Consider the following 16889-nt stretch of genomic DNA (forward strand, 5'->3'; position numbering starts at 1 on the left):
GTACTTTCCTGATTTTAAACCATTTAAAACTCCTTGTTCTTTTCAAACAATTGCTTTTTGGTCTATGTACAGGTTCCTCATGGGCACAATTCTGGAATATGCATTGTTAGCAATGTTACGCATAATTTGTTATGATCCACACAATCCAATGGATTTGCAAAGCCAATAAAGCACAAGTAAACACATTCCTGGTATTCTTTGTTTTCAGCCAAAATCCAATTGATGTCAGTAATGATATGCCTGACATCAGATGGATCTTCTGTATCTGACTTGAATTTCTGTCAGCTCCCTGTCACAGACTGTTGCAATTGTTTTTTAATTATCTTCAGCAAAATTTTGCTTGCATGTGATGCTAATGACATTGTTGAATGATCTCACATTCTGTTGGGTCACCTTCCTTTGGAATGGTCACAAGTCTGGATCTCTTCCAATTGGTTGACCATGTAGCTGTCCTCCAAATTTCTTGCCATAAATGAATGCCTCTAATACTGCATCTGTTTGTTGAAATTTTTAATTTTGTATACCATCAATTCCTGTAGCCTTTTCTTTCATCAATAAGTTCAGTATAATTTGGACTTCTTTCTTCAGTTCCATTGGCTCTTGACCATACTCTTGAAATGGCTTAACATTGACCAATTCTTTTTTTCTTTTTGATACAGTAACTATGTGTATTCCTTCCATTGTCCTGTTTTGTTTTGTTTTTTAACTTTTTATTGTGAATTGCATGAAAGAGCAGATCATCGGTTTTACAGTCAACAAATCATCTCAAGGATTGCAATCCCCTCCATGTAGCATCAGGTATATCTCACTTTCTCCTTGTGATTTTTCTTTCCTTTCCACCCTCCTTCCCTACTTTTCATCTTCTTTTAGTGCTTCACGTGTTATTCAATATTTTGCCTGTATTTGTTGTTGTTGTTGTTAAGTGCCATTGAATAGGTTCCAACTCATAGTAACCCTGTGTAGGGTTTCCAAGGAGCAGCTAGTGAGCTTGAATTGCTGATCTTGCAGTTCGGTGCATTAACCCACACCACCACACTAGGACTCTATTTTGCCCATAGAATCCTTCAATATTCCCGAGGCTTGAATTTTTCTTCAATTCTTTCAGTTTGAGAAATACTACCGCATTTTGCATATTGCTTTTGCTTTTCTATTTCCAGGTTTTTGCACATTCCATTATTATACTTTAAACTCCCTTTCAAATTTTTTTGTTCATCTCTTTTCCTTCATCTTTTCTTCCAGTTGCTGTAGCTTCTCTACATTCAAGGACAAGTTTCAGAGTCTTTTCTGGAATCTGTTTTTTTCTTTCCTGTGTTTTTAATGACCTTTTGCTGTCTTCATCTATGATGCTCTTGATGTCATTCCACAACTCCTCTGGTCTAGTTTCCTATTGATTATGTAATAAAAGACCACAGATTCAAAGCAACCAAATATTATTATATTAGTTTTGGAGGTCAGAAGTTTGATCTCTCATTGGGGATCTCACTGGGCTAAAATCAAAATGCTAACAAAGTATATCCCTTCTAGGGCCTCTAGGAGAGAATTTGCTTCCTTCCCTTTTCAGCTTCTAGAGGTTACCCACATTGTAGGAGATGAGGCTCATGGGCCACTTCCATAGTCAAAGCCAGCAGTGGCCAATTGAGTGTTTTTAACATGGCATAATTTGACAGATTCTTCTGTCACCCTCTTCCACATTTAAGGACCTTGTTACTACATTAGCTCACCTGGATAATCCGACGTAATCTCCCTATTTTAAAATTAGTTTATTGGTGACCTTAATTCTATCTGCTGCTTTAATTTCCCTTTGCTATGTGACATAACATATTCACAAATTCTAAGAATTAGGTTGTGGACATCTTGTAAGGTCATTAACCTACCTATCACAGAAGGACTTTGGGGCCAATTCCAGTGTTGTTCCATTGTCATAAATCAGCTCAATGGTTGGTCGGCAGGAAGTTCTTTGATGTTGTTGTTGTTAGGTGCCATTGAGTCAGTACCAATTCATAGCGACCTTATGCACAGCAGAACGAAACAATGCCCGATCCTGGGCCAACTTCACTATCATTGCCACACTTGAGTCCATTGATACTGCCACTTTGCCAATCCATCTTGCTGGGGGGCTTCCTCTTTTTCTCTGACCCTCCACCTTACCAAACATGATATCCTTCTCCAGTGACAGGTCCCTCCTGACAATATGTCCAAAATATGAGAGACAAAGTTTGGCCATCCTAGTCTCCAAGGAGCACCCTAGCTGCACTTCTTCCAACACAGATCAGTTGTTTCTTTTGGCAGCCAGTGGCACTTTCAATATTCTCCTTCAACACCACAACTCAATAGAAGAGTCAAAGTTTGGGATCTGCCTAACTGGGTTCCCGCAATCTATGAGAGCATGGCCTGTTTTCTCCACTGTTATGTACACTCCTGTCCAGTTCCTTTTCTTAGGGTTCAACTAAACCTCCAGAAATATACAATTGGCACAAGCAAGGTCATTTCATATAATCTGCTGTAAGAAACTTCTGAAAACATTATTCATGCAAATTTCCTTACGTCACCTCCTTTCTGAGTCTGCCTCATAGTCTTCTCACATTTCACTTGCATCTCCTTACAGGAGTCCCTTCCTCTAGGCTGCCTGGACTTCTCCCACTCACCCTCCTTGCTAGTGTAATCCAAAAAGACAAAGCACAGACCTCTCCTCTCCCAGAAGTCTTCCCTGATTGTCCACCTTTTCCACCCAAGACTAATATAACTGTCTTCTTATAGGAATCTGAGTAGGGGATAATATTTGTCTTTTTTTCCCATTTTCTCCATAAGACTGTAAGTACCTTGGAAACAAGCTCAGGAATGACTGAAAGAATTAATGAATAAACTCGATAATGGAGAATTCCCTGCCTCCTAGAATACAGGAGGGTTGTTTGTCTCTTAGAAAAGATGATGTGATGTCTCACAGAAAAGGCAATGGAGATCTTGTGGAAGAAGAGAAAGGGAAGAAGGAGGAAGAAAAAGAAGAGAAGGATAAAGAAAATGAAAACTTCCCATCTTATCACCCAGTTCTCAGATTCCCCAAATAACCCTGTCTCTTCAGATAAACCCAAACCTCCCCCTTCACCCTGAACACTTCTACTCCCATTCTCTGGATCCAGAAGATCTTATCTGTCACAAGAGCATCAACAACACTTCCCTGGTGCAGCTCTGACCCCTTCCCACTCAGACAGCTGTCTGCCTCTTACCAAGACACCAAGAGGCCACAATCAAGTGTTGCTTCAGTCCACTGTGCACCAGTCATAAAAGGTCAAAAACATTACGTAATCTCCCCAGGTCCTTTTTAAACATCTTTTTAAAAGGTCAAATGGCTAAAACTATGTAACCATCTGGAGCCATTTCTGACTTCAGACAAGAACCATTCTGAGGAAATGATTGAATCCTACTTCTTCAAGTGATAAAGGCCACCATCATCTTTAAGGCCCTAACTTTGTCTAATTAGGAAGCAAGCACAAGGCCAACAGTCCATGGACTTGGAGCTTCATGAATGTTTTCTCATTTTCAATTCTTTGAAATCATTCTCTACTCCCAGTAGTCTCCCACATCCATCCTCTCAATTTTTTCATTAAAGCAAATACCTCCTCACTGAACATTTATGTTCCATGATCTTCCAATTATTATTCTTATGACACAGCCCAACTCCCTTATCCTATAGGAAGTTACAACCCAGGTAAGCAAGAATATTGTATATATTTTGTTGTTGTTGTTGAGTACAGTTGAGTTGGTTCCAATTCACAGTGGCCCTGTATAGGACTTACATAAATGACTGGATTTCCTAATAACAATAGCAAATAGCATTTAAATAGCACAAACAATAAGTATTCCAGGAGTTCATAAAGAGGTGAATCCATTTCTGTTTAAAAGTAATCAGCTATAAGAACAAGCAAGTTGCTTGCCCAGGAGACATCAAGCCAAGTGGTCGGGTCCCCTCAGTGTAAACCTCCTTCCAAGACTAAGATTCAATGGGAATACATGCTCTGATCAATGACCATGTTCATCACAAATAAAGGGAAATGAGGGAAAAACATCAATGAAGCTGTGAGCTAAGCCCTACAACGTTCAATAGACTCCTGTGAATCCGGGTGGAGGCCAGTGATGTGGCAAGATCTGGGGACTCTTGGGCCCAGAGTCAGTGACATAGCCACAGAGGACTAGAGTGGAGAGTGAAGCATCCAGCTGATAACAAGATAGGGCATATGCATAAGAACACCCACACTTACAGATAATACCCACTTAACCTGGCTTCCATGACTGGATAATCAGAGCTCAACTAGAAGAAGAAAGAAAAGGAAAAAAAGAGTAATCTGATACAATTTGATACATGCTTGTTACCTTGCGAACAAGCAATACGAACTTGACCTTCACCAATGGATGCAGTAGCTCAAAAGAGGGATCAAAGCTTTACAACGAGGATAATTCTTACCTCCTCCATACACAGAGTAGACAGGGATGGGCAACTTGGACATTGGCTACCCAAAATGGGGTGGGGGAGGGCTACAAAGGCAAGAAGTGACTGGCTTACAAATTTTCAAGAGGTAGCCTAGATCCAGAGGGCAGGTAGAATCTCCACTGAGTAGTATCCAATCTGTCTGGGTGGGGCTGATGAACGATGAAGATAGGTCTCTTGTGATACAATAGTGAATAATTGTTATCAGGACTGACTGTGAGCGTTGGAAATGTAAAGGTAGATGTTTTATAGCAAAAGGAGGGAAGTGATTGACTTTGCAGTCTAGGAGCGGAGGTCCCTGAGACCATCAAGGGAGAAGAGCAGATAGCGGGACCCTACCAGAGAAGCAGTAACACCAGAGATAGAGGCAGAGACGATGATGTGGCGAGATGGAACGTCCAGGACTTTAGACCCAGAAAGGAAGAGGGACTGTGTGCTGATGACCAGGGGGCAGGCTTGCAGGGTATACACTTTGGTTGGTTGATGATGCATGGAGGGCATTGTAACCATGGCAATGAAACGATATACAATAGGATGAATGTAAAGCTAATGTTCTCCCATGTAAACTATCACATCATTCACAATAAAACATTAAAAAAAAAAAAGGGTGATCAGGAAAGGCTCTTAGAAGATGATAATATTGAGTGGAGCCTTGAAGAGTGCTTAGGATTTCAACACAAAGAGAGGGCGGGCACACCAGGCAAAAGTGGCAGCCCAAAGACTTGAAGGCAGAGAAAACTGGGTGTGTTTGCTTTGAAACTTTCTTTTTCATCCCCCTAGTTTTATTGACCTGAGTTCTAAGAAAAGGTTTTCCAGGAGGCAAAGAGGCAAACTAAATTTGTTCCACCCTGTCTTCTTGGTCACTATGAAAACTCAGTGAGTAATTCCAGTTTTTGGAGAGTGTCATGGATCAGGATTCAGAAGATGGCCAGCCTTCTCATGCCTGTTTCTTTCTCTTCTGTCTACCCCACAACTAAAGAGCAGCTAATGACTCTGATTTTCCTCAAGATCTCTATGCAGGGGGGTGTAGGTCCTCCTCTTTCCATGAGGCTGTATGACATTTGTTTGCTTAGAAACACAGAACAAGTAATATTCCTTAGGTCTGGAAGTGGGATTTTTCAGGCTAGATAAAAGGACAGCCAAATGGAAAGGTCTGAAACTGGTCATACATGCTCTTGACCCAGACAGACCCCAGGCTTTAGGCAATGAGTCTTCCCATTGAGGAGGACATGATGAGCACGGAAGGATCTTATCTCTCATCACATCCTGAACCAGTTTGGGCAGACAAGGAATCCAAACCCTAGTTTAACAGACTGAGATAACGTTTTATGAACATTCTTTCCCTGCCGCTCTGATGACAGAGTTCTGAGAGCAGTCCCTCCCTGCTGAGGTCTGATGAGAACCCAGAGGCCAAAATGGAGGTTGATTAACAGGCATCCCAAGCAGTGACTCAAGCCATTGGCAATCTCAAAGGAAGCTCGTTATGGTGACTCCACAATTAGGATCTCGACCCACGTGGTCAGTCAGGACAGCAAGAGGCTGGACTAAGCACTATATAAAAGTCCCACCTTGCTGGGCTCTACAATTTGCATCTTTTTCTGAGCCTTATTGAAGATCAGGTAAGTGGAGCATCTTTGCCCTCTCTCTCCTTGGCTGCTTTGTTTCCCAGAAACTTTTGTTCTGGCTCTTCCCTGGTCTCCACTTTCTGCTGATTTTTGAAGTGGTTTGCCATTTCTTGGACCTCTCAAACCATCCTATCTAGTCTTGTCTCTTGCACTTGACTTTTCTAAAGAGATAGGCAATGAGAAGAGAAACAAAAGGACCGTGTTAGGACTGCAGTTTGTTGTTGTTGTTAAGTGCTGTCGAGTCAGTTCCAACTCATAGCAACCCTGTATAGGGCTTCCTAGGAGCAGCTGGTGAGTTTGAACCTCCAAACTTGCAGTTCAAACTGGCTTTGCAGTCTAGTGCATTAACTCACAGCACCACACCAGGACTGGGGTTTAAAAGCATGGATTTCCAGATGAAAGCTAGGAGAACAGTTCTCACCTAGGAGCTGAAGTTGGGATTTAAAAAAAAAAAAAAATAGTCCTGCTCTCTACCTTTCGTCCCCTAGGCCCCAAAGTGGTACTTTTAATGCAGGTAATTTCAAATCTTGTGTTTGTTACAGGTTCTGAAAATCACTTGAAGATGTCTTTTAATGATCAGCAGTGCAAGCAGCCATGTGCACCCCCTCCATGCCTTCAAAACACCCAGGAGGTGTGCCAGGCAAAGGCTGAGGAGGTATGCCTGCCCCAAATTCAGGATCCCTGCCAAGAGAAATGCTCAGCTCAAGTTCAGGAGTTACATCTTCCTCAGTGCCAGGAGTTAAACCAAGGAAGCTGCCTACAGCAAGGCCAAGATCCATGTCTATCTTCATGCCAAGGTCAAGCCCCACCTCAGTGTGTAGAGGCATGCCAGGAGCTATCCCAGACGAAATGTGTGGAAGTTTTCCCACCAAAATCCCAAGAGAAGTGCTCACTCCCTGGCAAGGGAAAGTAGCGACTCACTGGGTCATCTAGAGTCAAAAAGGTGGGCAACATCTAAAAGCTAACTTAAGTCCATTCTCCTGTGATTACTTCTGTGTGCAATGTAGCTTCATGCTTCTTGGCTTCCTCAGTACTCCAGGACTTAATCTGTGTCTCTGAAGACAGCTCTCTTTGTGTTTCATCAATTTCTGTGAATAAATATTGTTTTCAGCAGTCTGGTGGAAGGTCTCAATGTAGGAATGCTGTGGCTACCAGAGAAGACCACAGAAGCTTAGCACAGTTCCCTTGGGTTAAAACTTCACCCAGCTCTGGGTGTATACCAAGCAAGCATGACTTTATTCGTCTTTCAGACTTACAACCAATGGAATTTCAAAGAACTGTGCACTTACCACCTGGGGATTTAGAAGAAAGGATTGGTGGTACTGCAAAAATTTAAATCTGCATAATTTTGAGTATGTTCTTGAAAAAAACAGTGAATAAATGGACATTGGAAGATTGATGGTGCTTTTTTTAAAAAATGAAACAAAGTATGTCATGTAAATTACTGAATCCATCCATCCAACATGGAATGATGAGGTGGGGTCCCATGGGATGCTTGTTGACTTTGGGCTCCATAGCTGGTTTGCTTTGGGCCCTTATTTTTCAACTTGTATACTTTTCAGAGATGTGATTGTGTTTCTGTATGATTTAGGCTGGTCTGCTCTCCAGCTTCCTTGCCTTCTTCTCCCTGGTGAAGGTAAAATACACAATAAATCTGATCCTAACACTGATATCTGATTTGATGTGTGTTCTTTTCCTCGCCACAAACCAAACATTTGCTGTTCTTATTATATTGTACTTTTATTTTATTTTTGAGACTCTAGAGTAGAAATAAAAAATAGATATCATAAGCTTACACAATAACAGTACTGAAAGAGTTCTCCTCTGGGATCACCCAGATCAGCTCACCCCACTTAACAGCATACCACATACTCACCTATGCACACACTTCAGAATGAGAAAATCCAGCAGAGGGGTAAGATTGCCAACACTCAAGACTTTGGGTCTACTAATGCATCTTTCCTCTCTGATCCTTGTTTTCCAGGGAAAAGGGCTGAAGTGAGGAGAAGGGACTTATATGAAAAAGGGGTTCCCACAGCCATCCATGTCACCTTCAAAACATAGAATTTCAATTAGAGGGAATAAATATTCATGAAAAAAAAATCATCTTTCAATTCTTTTCCACCAACGTTTTGAAGTGCTCATATAAGCCTGTTGTTGTTGTTAAGTCCCGTCAAATCGATTCCAACCCATAGTGACCCTGTATAGGGTTTTCAAGGAGCAACTGGTGAGCTTGAACCACCAACCTTGCAGTTCAAATGACTTTGCAGTCTGATGCATTAGCCCACAGCGCCACACCAGGACCTGAAATGAACACAAACTTGAGAACCAAAATTTTTTTGCTGAGCCATCTGGCTGGATTTCAGGGTAAATTTTCCTCCAGCTGTGTAGGGAACACAAGGTTGTGGCTTTTCAGAGGTTTGTATAAAAGGGCTAAGGGCTTCCTCAGCAGTGCCCTGATGTTAGAACAGGGCCCAGAGGTCATTATTCCAAGTTACATCCTCTTGAGGCATGAAAGGACCCGTTTTCATTTCCCCAGATGTCCTAACTACCCAGCCTGTATGGTTGTGCCCTGGTGGAGGGCCAGAACAGCTCCCCCCAAAAGGCTGATACCTCCACTGTTTGGCTGAACTGAGAGGCTTTGCTGTGCTCTGGAATCACTCCTGTCCGTCCATTTTAGAGATTTTCAGACTAGAGGGAATTGGGATAGACTTTGGAGGTAGAATTCAAGAAATAATACAAAGCCTTATATACTCATTGAGTCTTCAGATGTCTTGCTGGCCCTGAACTCTACACATGTTCTCGACACAATCCTGTGAGCAACCTCGGTAGGTTCATGAATTGCCCTTCATCAGATAAGAAAAGCTACTCAGGAGTCCTGGTGTTTGCCCTTGTGGGATAAAGCACTAGATCGCAAGGTCAGTTTAAACTGAAAGGTCGGCAGTTCAAATTCACTAGCTGCTCCTCAGAAACCCTCTACAAGGTCACTATGAGTCAAAGCTGATTCGATGGCACTTAACAACAACAACAACAACTCAGGTGTTAAGGAACTTGTTTGGCCTCAGAAAGCTAGTAAGCCATGAAGTCAGGATTCTAACCTGAGGCCCTCTGACCCCAGAACCACACTCTTATTTGCATGAAGTAAGGACCCATGACACCCAGAAAGGACTTCTGGAAGCTGTCTTATTCTCATTCATTCATCTACCTAACAAGTGCTCAGTGAACACCTACTAAATGATGAGACAGTGGTGATCCGGGCAAATGAGGTGTCCCTGAGCAGGGAGCTAGAGAGTCATCTTTTCTGAGGCCACATATACCAAAGGAGCATTTCCAAAAACCTCCTATGCACCTTAAGTCCCTGAACATCCTAATGTCTTACTCACAACTTTCTGATCTCCCCTGCCTGGTTTCCATTATTTACCCTTAGAACAAGTCAGCTTCTCTCCAGGGCCGTGGTCAGCAGAGAAGCCTTCTTATCAGCAGAGATTAATACAACACTAAGAGAGAGTCTGACACTTCCAGCCTGGCTCATGTCCAGGGAGTTTCTTTGTTCTCTAACATTGAAGGAGCTATGATCAGACATCTAGACACTAACAGGAAACTCCAGGATTAATGAGCAGGGAGAACCCAGTCATACCAGCAAGAGGAACAAACCACCGATAACAGGAGAAACTTCAGAAAATCTTACACAGATGGAAGGGAGTGACCCTGCAGACTGCAGAAGGACAGATGAAGGAGCAGATGTCAGCCAGGTAGGAAGCTGCCATCCAGTTTTGTCATGGGAACCTGTCATAACAACCTTCTTCATGCTCACAGAGCTCTGACCTACCCTCTACCAAGGCTGCTGTGGCTGAGGCCTTGTGCCCTGGGGACAGTCTTAGGCCACAGGAACAAAACGCAAAGAAGCATCTAAGAGGAAGCTTAGATACAGCCAGAGGGCCACATCTGTTTGCATTTGTGCTAAAGACCCCTTCAGAAACGGGAGGGAAATATTACAAAGGAGAGTCCCAGATGGTAAGGGGTCTTAATTAAAAGTTAACTCAATGTGTGACTAAGTGGGACTACGGGCTCTACATGCCAAAAGAAAAAAAAAAAATACAAACTGGAAGAAGTTCAAGGGAAGGTGGTGTAGAATAGATATTTAAGGAAGATCCACTAAGAACAAGAACTAAGCTAGTCTCCAGAGACTTGTGATCAGGTGGGAGGGTGTGGGTGCAAGATCAGTGGCCTGAAAGACTTTCATAATAGAAACTGCTGTGTCTGGAGAAGAAACCACCACCCACCTGTCCATTTGTCTTAGTACTAATTGGCTTGTATGTTATTATGATTCTGGAAGCTATGCCACTAATATTTCAAATACCAGCAGGTATGGTGAACAGGTTTCATCAGAACAAAGGCCTAGTGATCTATTTCCAAAAATGAGTCAATGAAAAGCCTAGGAGTCACAACAGGAAACTGGCCATATTGGTTGAAAGGCACTCAAAATGTACAACGGCAGCAACAATGAACTCAGGCATACCAGGAAGACGGTGCAGAACCAGGCAACGTTATGTTCTTCTGTGCACGGGGGTCACTCAAAGCCAATTATTTGGCAACTAACAACAATAGAGAAGAAAATACCCGAGGAAGCAGGATAGCTATCCTTAAGTAGTTTAAGAGCGTTTATGAAACTGAAATTAGATTTCTGTGGAGTTGTAGAAAAAAGAGCTGGGATCAATAAACCAAAGTAACAAATTCTGGTTCCGTTTAAGAAGAACTTTCTTATGATCTGATCTAGTTAATGGTGGCAGCAGCTACCTTTGGATATGTTGTATTCCCATGGACTGGTGGAATACAAGTTTAGGAGGACTAGTAGACATGAACACTAAGATTCCTTCCAACCTATTGAGAATAGTCTCCCTTCTTGGGCAGAATTGAGGTTCAGGTAACATGGAACATTTAACAGGGAAGAGATGATTCCAAAGACCTGACCCTGAGGTCAGGAGACAGAAGAAATTTCAGTGGTTTCTAGAACATTCTTGGGAGGACTTTCAGAGAAACCAAACTCCTAGGGACTGAGAGGGTATCTGACCATGGCTTGAGGCTAAAGGAAAGGAAGAGGGCAGGGAAGTTATAGAAAATGACTCCTCAGATTTGGGGGTTTTATTTAAATGTCTTTATAGCACAATGCTTAGAGAACACTGAGCTTCTGTTAGGGCTGACAGAAAAATTAGGGAACAGTTAAAGATGGGGGTTGAACAACATAATTAACATAATTAATATTAAAAAATGTCTTTGGAGCCCAGAAATGCTTGAGGCCCTGAGCAGCACCTTACAGTAATCCCTCACTGCCTGTCACATCTCCCCCTTATTCCTGGTTTCTTTGCCATCTGATCACCTTTCTCTCCTAGGCCCAATTGGTCCACCTATTCCATATGTGTGCACACCTGACAATTCATTGTAGCCTTCTTTCTGCCTTTCTCCACTTCAGGAATCTCCTTCCAACACTTTCTGCCTATTCTCAGGTTCCAAATTTTCTCCTCCAAAAAAACTTACAGGTCACCAATCCCATTTCCTAAATATGCAGAGAGAACCCACAGCATTTCAGCTTGGCCTCTGTCCACTGCACTGATCCAGGTATATCCACGGTCCCCTTATAGTACCTTGTGTGTGAATGACCTGTGTCTCCTGTCAGGATGAGAGCCCTGGATGACAGCATCTTTACCTACTTTCACGGGACCAACCACAGTGAGGTCTGAGACAGTTCTTCCAACATATCGTCTGAGGCAGGAGCAAAGGGGCTTTACTGGTCCCTGGAGTCACTCTGGAGGACTTGTTTATTGACTAGATGAATAATCGCTCTGAATTTCTTAGAACTGTGGGTTTCCGGGACTCAAAACTTCCCATTTTAAAATTGGGACAGTCACAGGCAAACCACTATGAGCTGGTCAGCCTAACTGAGTACCTGCAAGACATGATACTGGGTATTGTAGACACTGGTCTCCATGCTGGAGGAATTCACAAGCCACGAATGGAATAAGGAAACCTTATACAAAACTGTACGTAGACCAAGAGGCAGTTATTCAAACAGAACAAGGGAATACTGAATGGTTTAAAGCCAGAAAAGGTGTGCATCAAGGTTGTATTCTTTCACCATACTTATTCAATCTGTATGCTGAGCCATTAATCCGAGAAACTGCATTATATGAAGAAGAATGAGGCATCAGGATTGGAGGAAGACTCACTAACAACCTGCAATACACAGATCATACAAAGTTGTTTGCTGAAAATGAAGAGGACTTAAAATATTTACTGATGAAAATCAAAGACCACAGCCTTCATTATGGGTTGTGCTTCAATGTAAACAAAACAAAAATCTTCACAACTGAACCAATAAATAATTTCATGATAAATGGCAGAAAGACTGAAGTTGTTAAAGATTTCATTTTGCTTATATCCACTATCAACAGTCATGGAAATAGCAGTCAAGAAATCAAACAACGTATTGCATTGAACATATCTGCTGCACCATACATACCTCTTTAAAGTGTTCAAGAGCAAAGATGTCATTTTGAGGACTAAATGGTGTTTTCAATACCCACATATGCATGTGAAAGCTGGACAGTAAATAAGGAAGACCATAGAAGAATTGATGCATTTGAGTTATGGTATCAGAGAAGAATATTAAAAGTTCCATGGACTTCTAGAATAAACTAACCTGTGTTGGAAGAAATACAGCTAGAATGCTTCTCAGAAGTCAAGATGGTGAGACTTATAACTCATACTTCAGACATTTTATCTGAAGGGACCAGTCCCCGGAGAAGGACATCATGTTTGGTAAAGTGGAGAGTCATCAAAAAAAGAGGAAGATCTCCAATGAGATGAAATGGTACAGTGGCAGCCATAATGGGCTCAAGCTTACCAACGATATGTGAGGATGTGACAGGACCAGGCAAGTTTCTGTTCTGTTGTGCATAAGATCGCTATGAGTCAGAACTAACAACAACAACATAGAAAACTGAGAGCCCAGAAAGCTTAGAACCCACTGTCTACCCCCTTTCATGACTCCACTTATGTGTGTAGGGTGGAAATTCTAGATGAAATAGCTGGTGTGAGGTAGTATAAAGATAAATCTATGATCTGCCCCCGCCTGACTGCCTTTATTAGGCTCAGGAAGAGAAGTCTGTGGCTGGCCAGTGGGCAGTGGGACACAGTTATCCATTCCTGCTCTTTTCACACTCCCACTGATATTTGTCTCATATCTAGAGATGGCTGGAGAAGAGACTGGCTGGTCTACAGCCAATCTAGTCTCAAGCTCCTCCGTCTCCCTGTCCTCATCCAGGTTTAGAACCATCCTTCCTCCTTTTCTCTGCCCAACAGCTCCATCTACTGGCCATAAGAGCACTCAGCTCCTGCTTCCACACCCAGCAGGATTGAGTTAGAGACAAGTAAGTATACTTATAAAGGAGCTCTGGTAGCGTAATCGTTACAAATCAGGCTGTGAACCTCAGGATCAGCAGTTGGAAACTACCAACTGTTCCGTGGGAGAAAGATGAGGCTTTCTGCTCCCGTAAAGATTACAGCCTCGGAAACCCTATACAGGATCACTGTGGGTGGGAACCCATTCCAGGGCACACAGCCACCACCACCAAGTATACTTATAGTGTTGGAGGAGAATATTGAAAGTGCCATGGAAGTATTGGAAGAAGTGCAGCCAGAATGCTCCTTGGAGGCCGGGATGGCCAAACTTCATCTCTCATACTTCGGACATATTGTCAGGAGGGACCAGTCGCTGGAGAAAGACATCATGTTTGGTAAGGTGGAGGGTCAGAGAAAAAGAGGAAGACCCACCAATGAGATGGATTGACCAAGTAGCAGCTTTGATAGACTCAAGCGTGGCAACAGTAGTGAGGTTGGCCTAGGATCGGACAGTGTTTCATTCTTCTGTGCATAAGGTCGCTATGAGCTGGTACCGACTCCAGGGCACCTAACAACAACAACAACAAGTAAACACTTTGGGGTCTGGCCAAGCAGCCCCACCCAGGCAATGGCAGAGGCAAAAGTGCAAAAATGATGTGTCCAAAAGAGTAGGGAGGGGAGAGAGGCTATATGCACAAGGCAGGGCTGAACAGTTTAGGGGGCAGGGGCAGAATCCACACTGATTCAACCTACAGAATTTAAATCTATACTCTGCCAGACACTACTCCAAGCACAGGAGAACTAGATACAAAAAGTCTCCGCTCACAGAGTTTACAGGATAAGGAATGGGGAGACAGACAAAAAGCAACTAAACAACTGCATAAAGAAGAGCATTCCAGACAATAACACCTGTGATGAAATAAATCAGGGTGACAAGAAAGAGAGTGGAGCAGTTTGAGGACTAAGGTGACCCAAGCCATCGTATTTTCAATTGCTTCATATGAATGTGAAAATTGACAATAAATAAGGAAGATGGTATTTCAGACATGTTGTCCGGAGAGGTCATTCCCAGGAGAAGGACATTATGCTTGGTAAAGTTGAGGGTCACTGAAAAACAGGAAGACCCTCAATGAGATGGATTGAACAACTTACAAACTAACCAGACCTACCAGATATAATGGGCAGCACTAATGGCCTCAAACACAGCAGCAGTTGTGAGGATGGCACAGGACCAGGCAGTTTCCTTCTGTCATATATAAGGTCACGATGAGTTGGAAAAATTAAGAAAGGTGTGTGACAAGATTGTATTCTTTCACCATACTTATTCAATCTGTATGCTGAGCAAATAATCCAAGAAGCTGGGTAATATGAAGAAAAGCATGGCATCAGAATTGGAGGAAGACTTGTTAACAACCTGCAATATGCAGATGATACAACCTTGCTTGCTGAAAGTGAAGAGGACTTAAAACATTTACTGATGAAGATCAAAGAGCACAGCCTTCGGTATGGATTACATCTCAATGTCAAGAAAACAAAAATCCTCACCACTGGACCAATAAACAACATTCTTATCAATGGAGAAAAGATTGAAGTTGTCAAGGACTTCATTCTTCTTGAATCAACTATCAACACTCACCGAAGCAGCAGTCAAGAAATCAAACAACGTATTGTATTGGGCAAATCTGCTGCACAAGACTTTTTTAAAGTGTTGAAGAGCAAAGATGACAGCTTGAGGACTAAGGTGCACCTGACCCAAACCATGGTATTTTCAATAACCTCATATGCATGCGAAAGCTGGACAGTAAATAAGGAAGACCATAGAAGAATTGATGCATTTGAGTTATGGTGTTGGAGAAGAATATTGAAAGTACCATGGGCTGCTAAAAGAACCAATAGATCCATTTTGGAAGAAGTGCAGCCAGAGTGTTCCTTGGAGGCCAAGACGGCCAATTTCGTCTCTCATACTTTGGACATATTGTCTGGAGGGACCAGTCACTGGAGAAGGATATCATGTTTAGTAAGGTGGAGGGTCAGAGAAAAAGGGGAAGACCCCCAATGAGATGGATTGGCCAAGTGGCAGCATCGATGGACTCAAACGTAGCAACAGTAGTGAGGTTGGCCCAGGATCGGGCAGTGTTTCGTTCTGCTGTGCATAGGGTCGCTATGAGTCTGTACCAACTCGATGGCACCTAACAACAAAAACAACAACATGAGTTGGAGAAGACTGGACAGCACCTAGCATTAGCAACAACATAGCAGTAGTTGTAAACTTCAATACACTACTTTCCAAAATGGACAGAATGAAGTTGAATAAAGAAATAGAGGACATGAACAACTTAACAAACTAACCAGACCTACCAGCTATATGAGGGGGCTTCAAAAAGTTTGTGTAAAAACTCCTTTCTTTTAATTTCATGTTTCCATGAACTTTTTGAAGCCTCCCCTCATAATATAGTACTCTAACTCACAAGAGCATAACACACATTCTTCTGTAATACACATGGATGAATCTCTGGAACAGACAATATGTTAGGTCACAAAACAAGTCTCAATAAATACAAATCTTACAAAGTATCTTCCCTGGCAACAATGAACTGAAACTAAAAAGTAGTAACAGAAAGAAAACTGGAAAATACAAAAATATGTGGTAATTAAATAACACACTATTGAACTTCCAGTGAGCAAGGAAGAAATAAAAAAATAAATCATAAACTATTTGCATTGAGTGGATATAAAATTACAACATCCAAACTGCAGGAAGACAGTATTCAGAGGGAAACTCATAACATCAAACTTATACACTAAGAAAGAAGAATCTCAAATTAATCATCTAATTCTATAATTTGAGGAACTAGAAACAGAAGAACAAAGTAAGCCCAAAACTACCAGAAGGGGAACAAAATGGAAATCAGAGCAGAAATAAATGAAGTAGAGAATGGAAAAACAAGGAAAGGATCAATGAAATCTATGGCTTAGAAGCTCATTCAATGAGTATGGTGGGAAGTCAATAACATTCCCTTAGATCACCTGTCTAGAAGATAATGAATTTCTGGGTAACTCTTTATGCTAGATGTATGGTTTGGACTCCATCCTTAAAGTCCTGTCTCATTCAGGGAGCAGAAGAGAATCTGGCAACTCATTCTGTAAGTACTAGCTGAGGGGAAAGCTTAGTATTTGGGTGTGTGGTTGGATCAGGGTAATGACAGTGACTTTGATCAGGTTCAGGTTAACAGACAGGATGTATTGTATGATGACGGTGATAGAAGATAACCGGGCTTGAGAAGGAATCTTGAAGAGCTCTTTCCTTAGAACTGAATTGACTGGCAAACGTGTCATTGAGCACATTACTTTTGATTTCCAAATAGCCAGAATGGCATAGCCTA

The 16889-nt window shown here is 42.1% G+C and overlaps 1 protein-coding gene and 2 pseudogenes across 1 annotated transcript; 2 read left to right on the top strand and 1 right to left on the bottom strand.

Annotated features, from left to right (window-relative positions):
- LOC102840066 overlaps window positions 1-16889 on the bottom strand; it is a 1013887-nt pseudogene that overhangs the window by 704390 nt on the left and 292608 nt on the right.
- Window positions 6671-7021, top strand: PRR9 (proline rich 9). Its single transcript, XM_006861455.1, has one exon. It carries the CDS (start codon window positions 6671-6673, stop codon window positions 7019-7021), a length of 351 nt encoding a protein of 116 aa, XP_006861517.1.
- The window catches only part of LOC102817244, an 8899-nt pseudogene continuing 1847 nt past the window's right edge, over window positions 9838-16889 (top strand).

Source organism: Chrysochloris asiatica, unplaced genomic scaffold, assembly GCF_000296735.1.
Source record: "Chrysochloris asiatica unplaced genomic scaffold, ChrAsi1.0 scaffold00042, whole genome shotgun sequence".
Lineage (NCBI taxonomy): Eukaryota > Metazoa > Chordata > Mammalia > Afrosoricida > Chrysochloridae > Chrysochloris > Chrysochloris asiatica.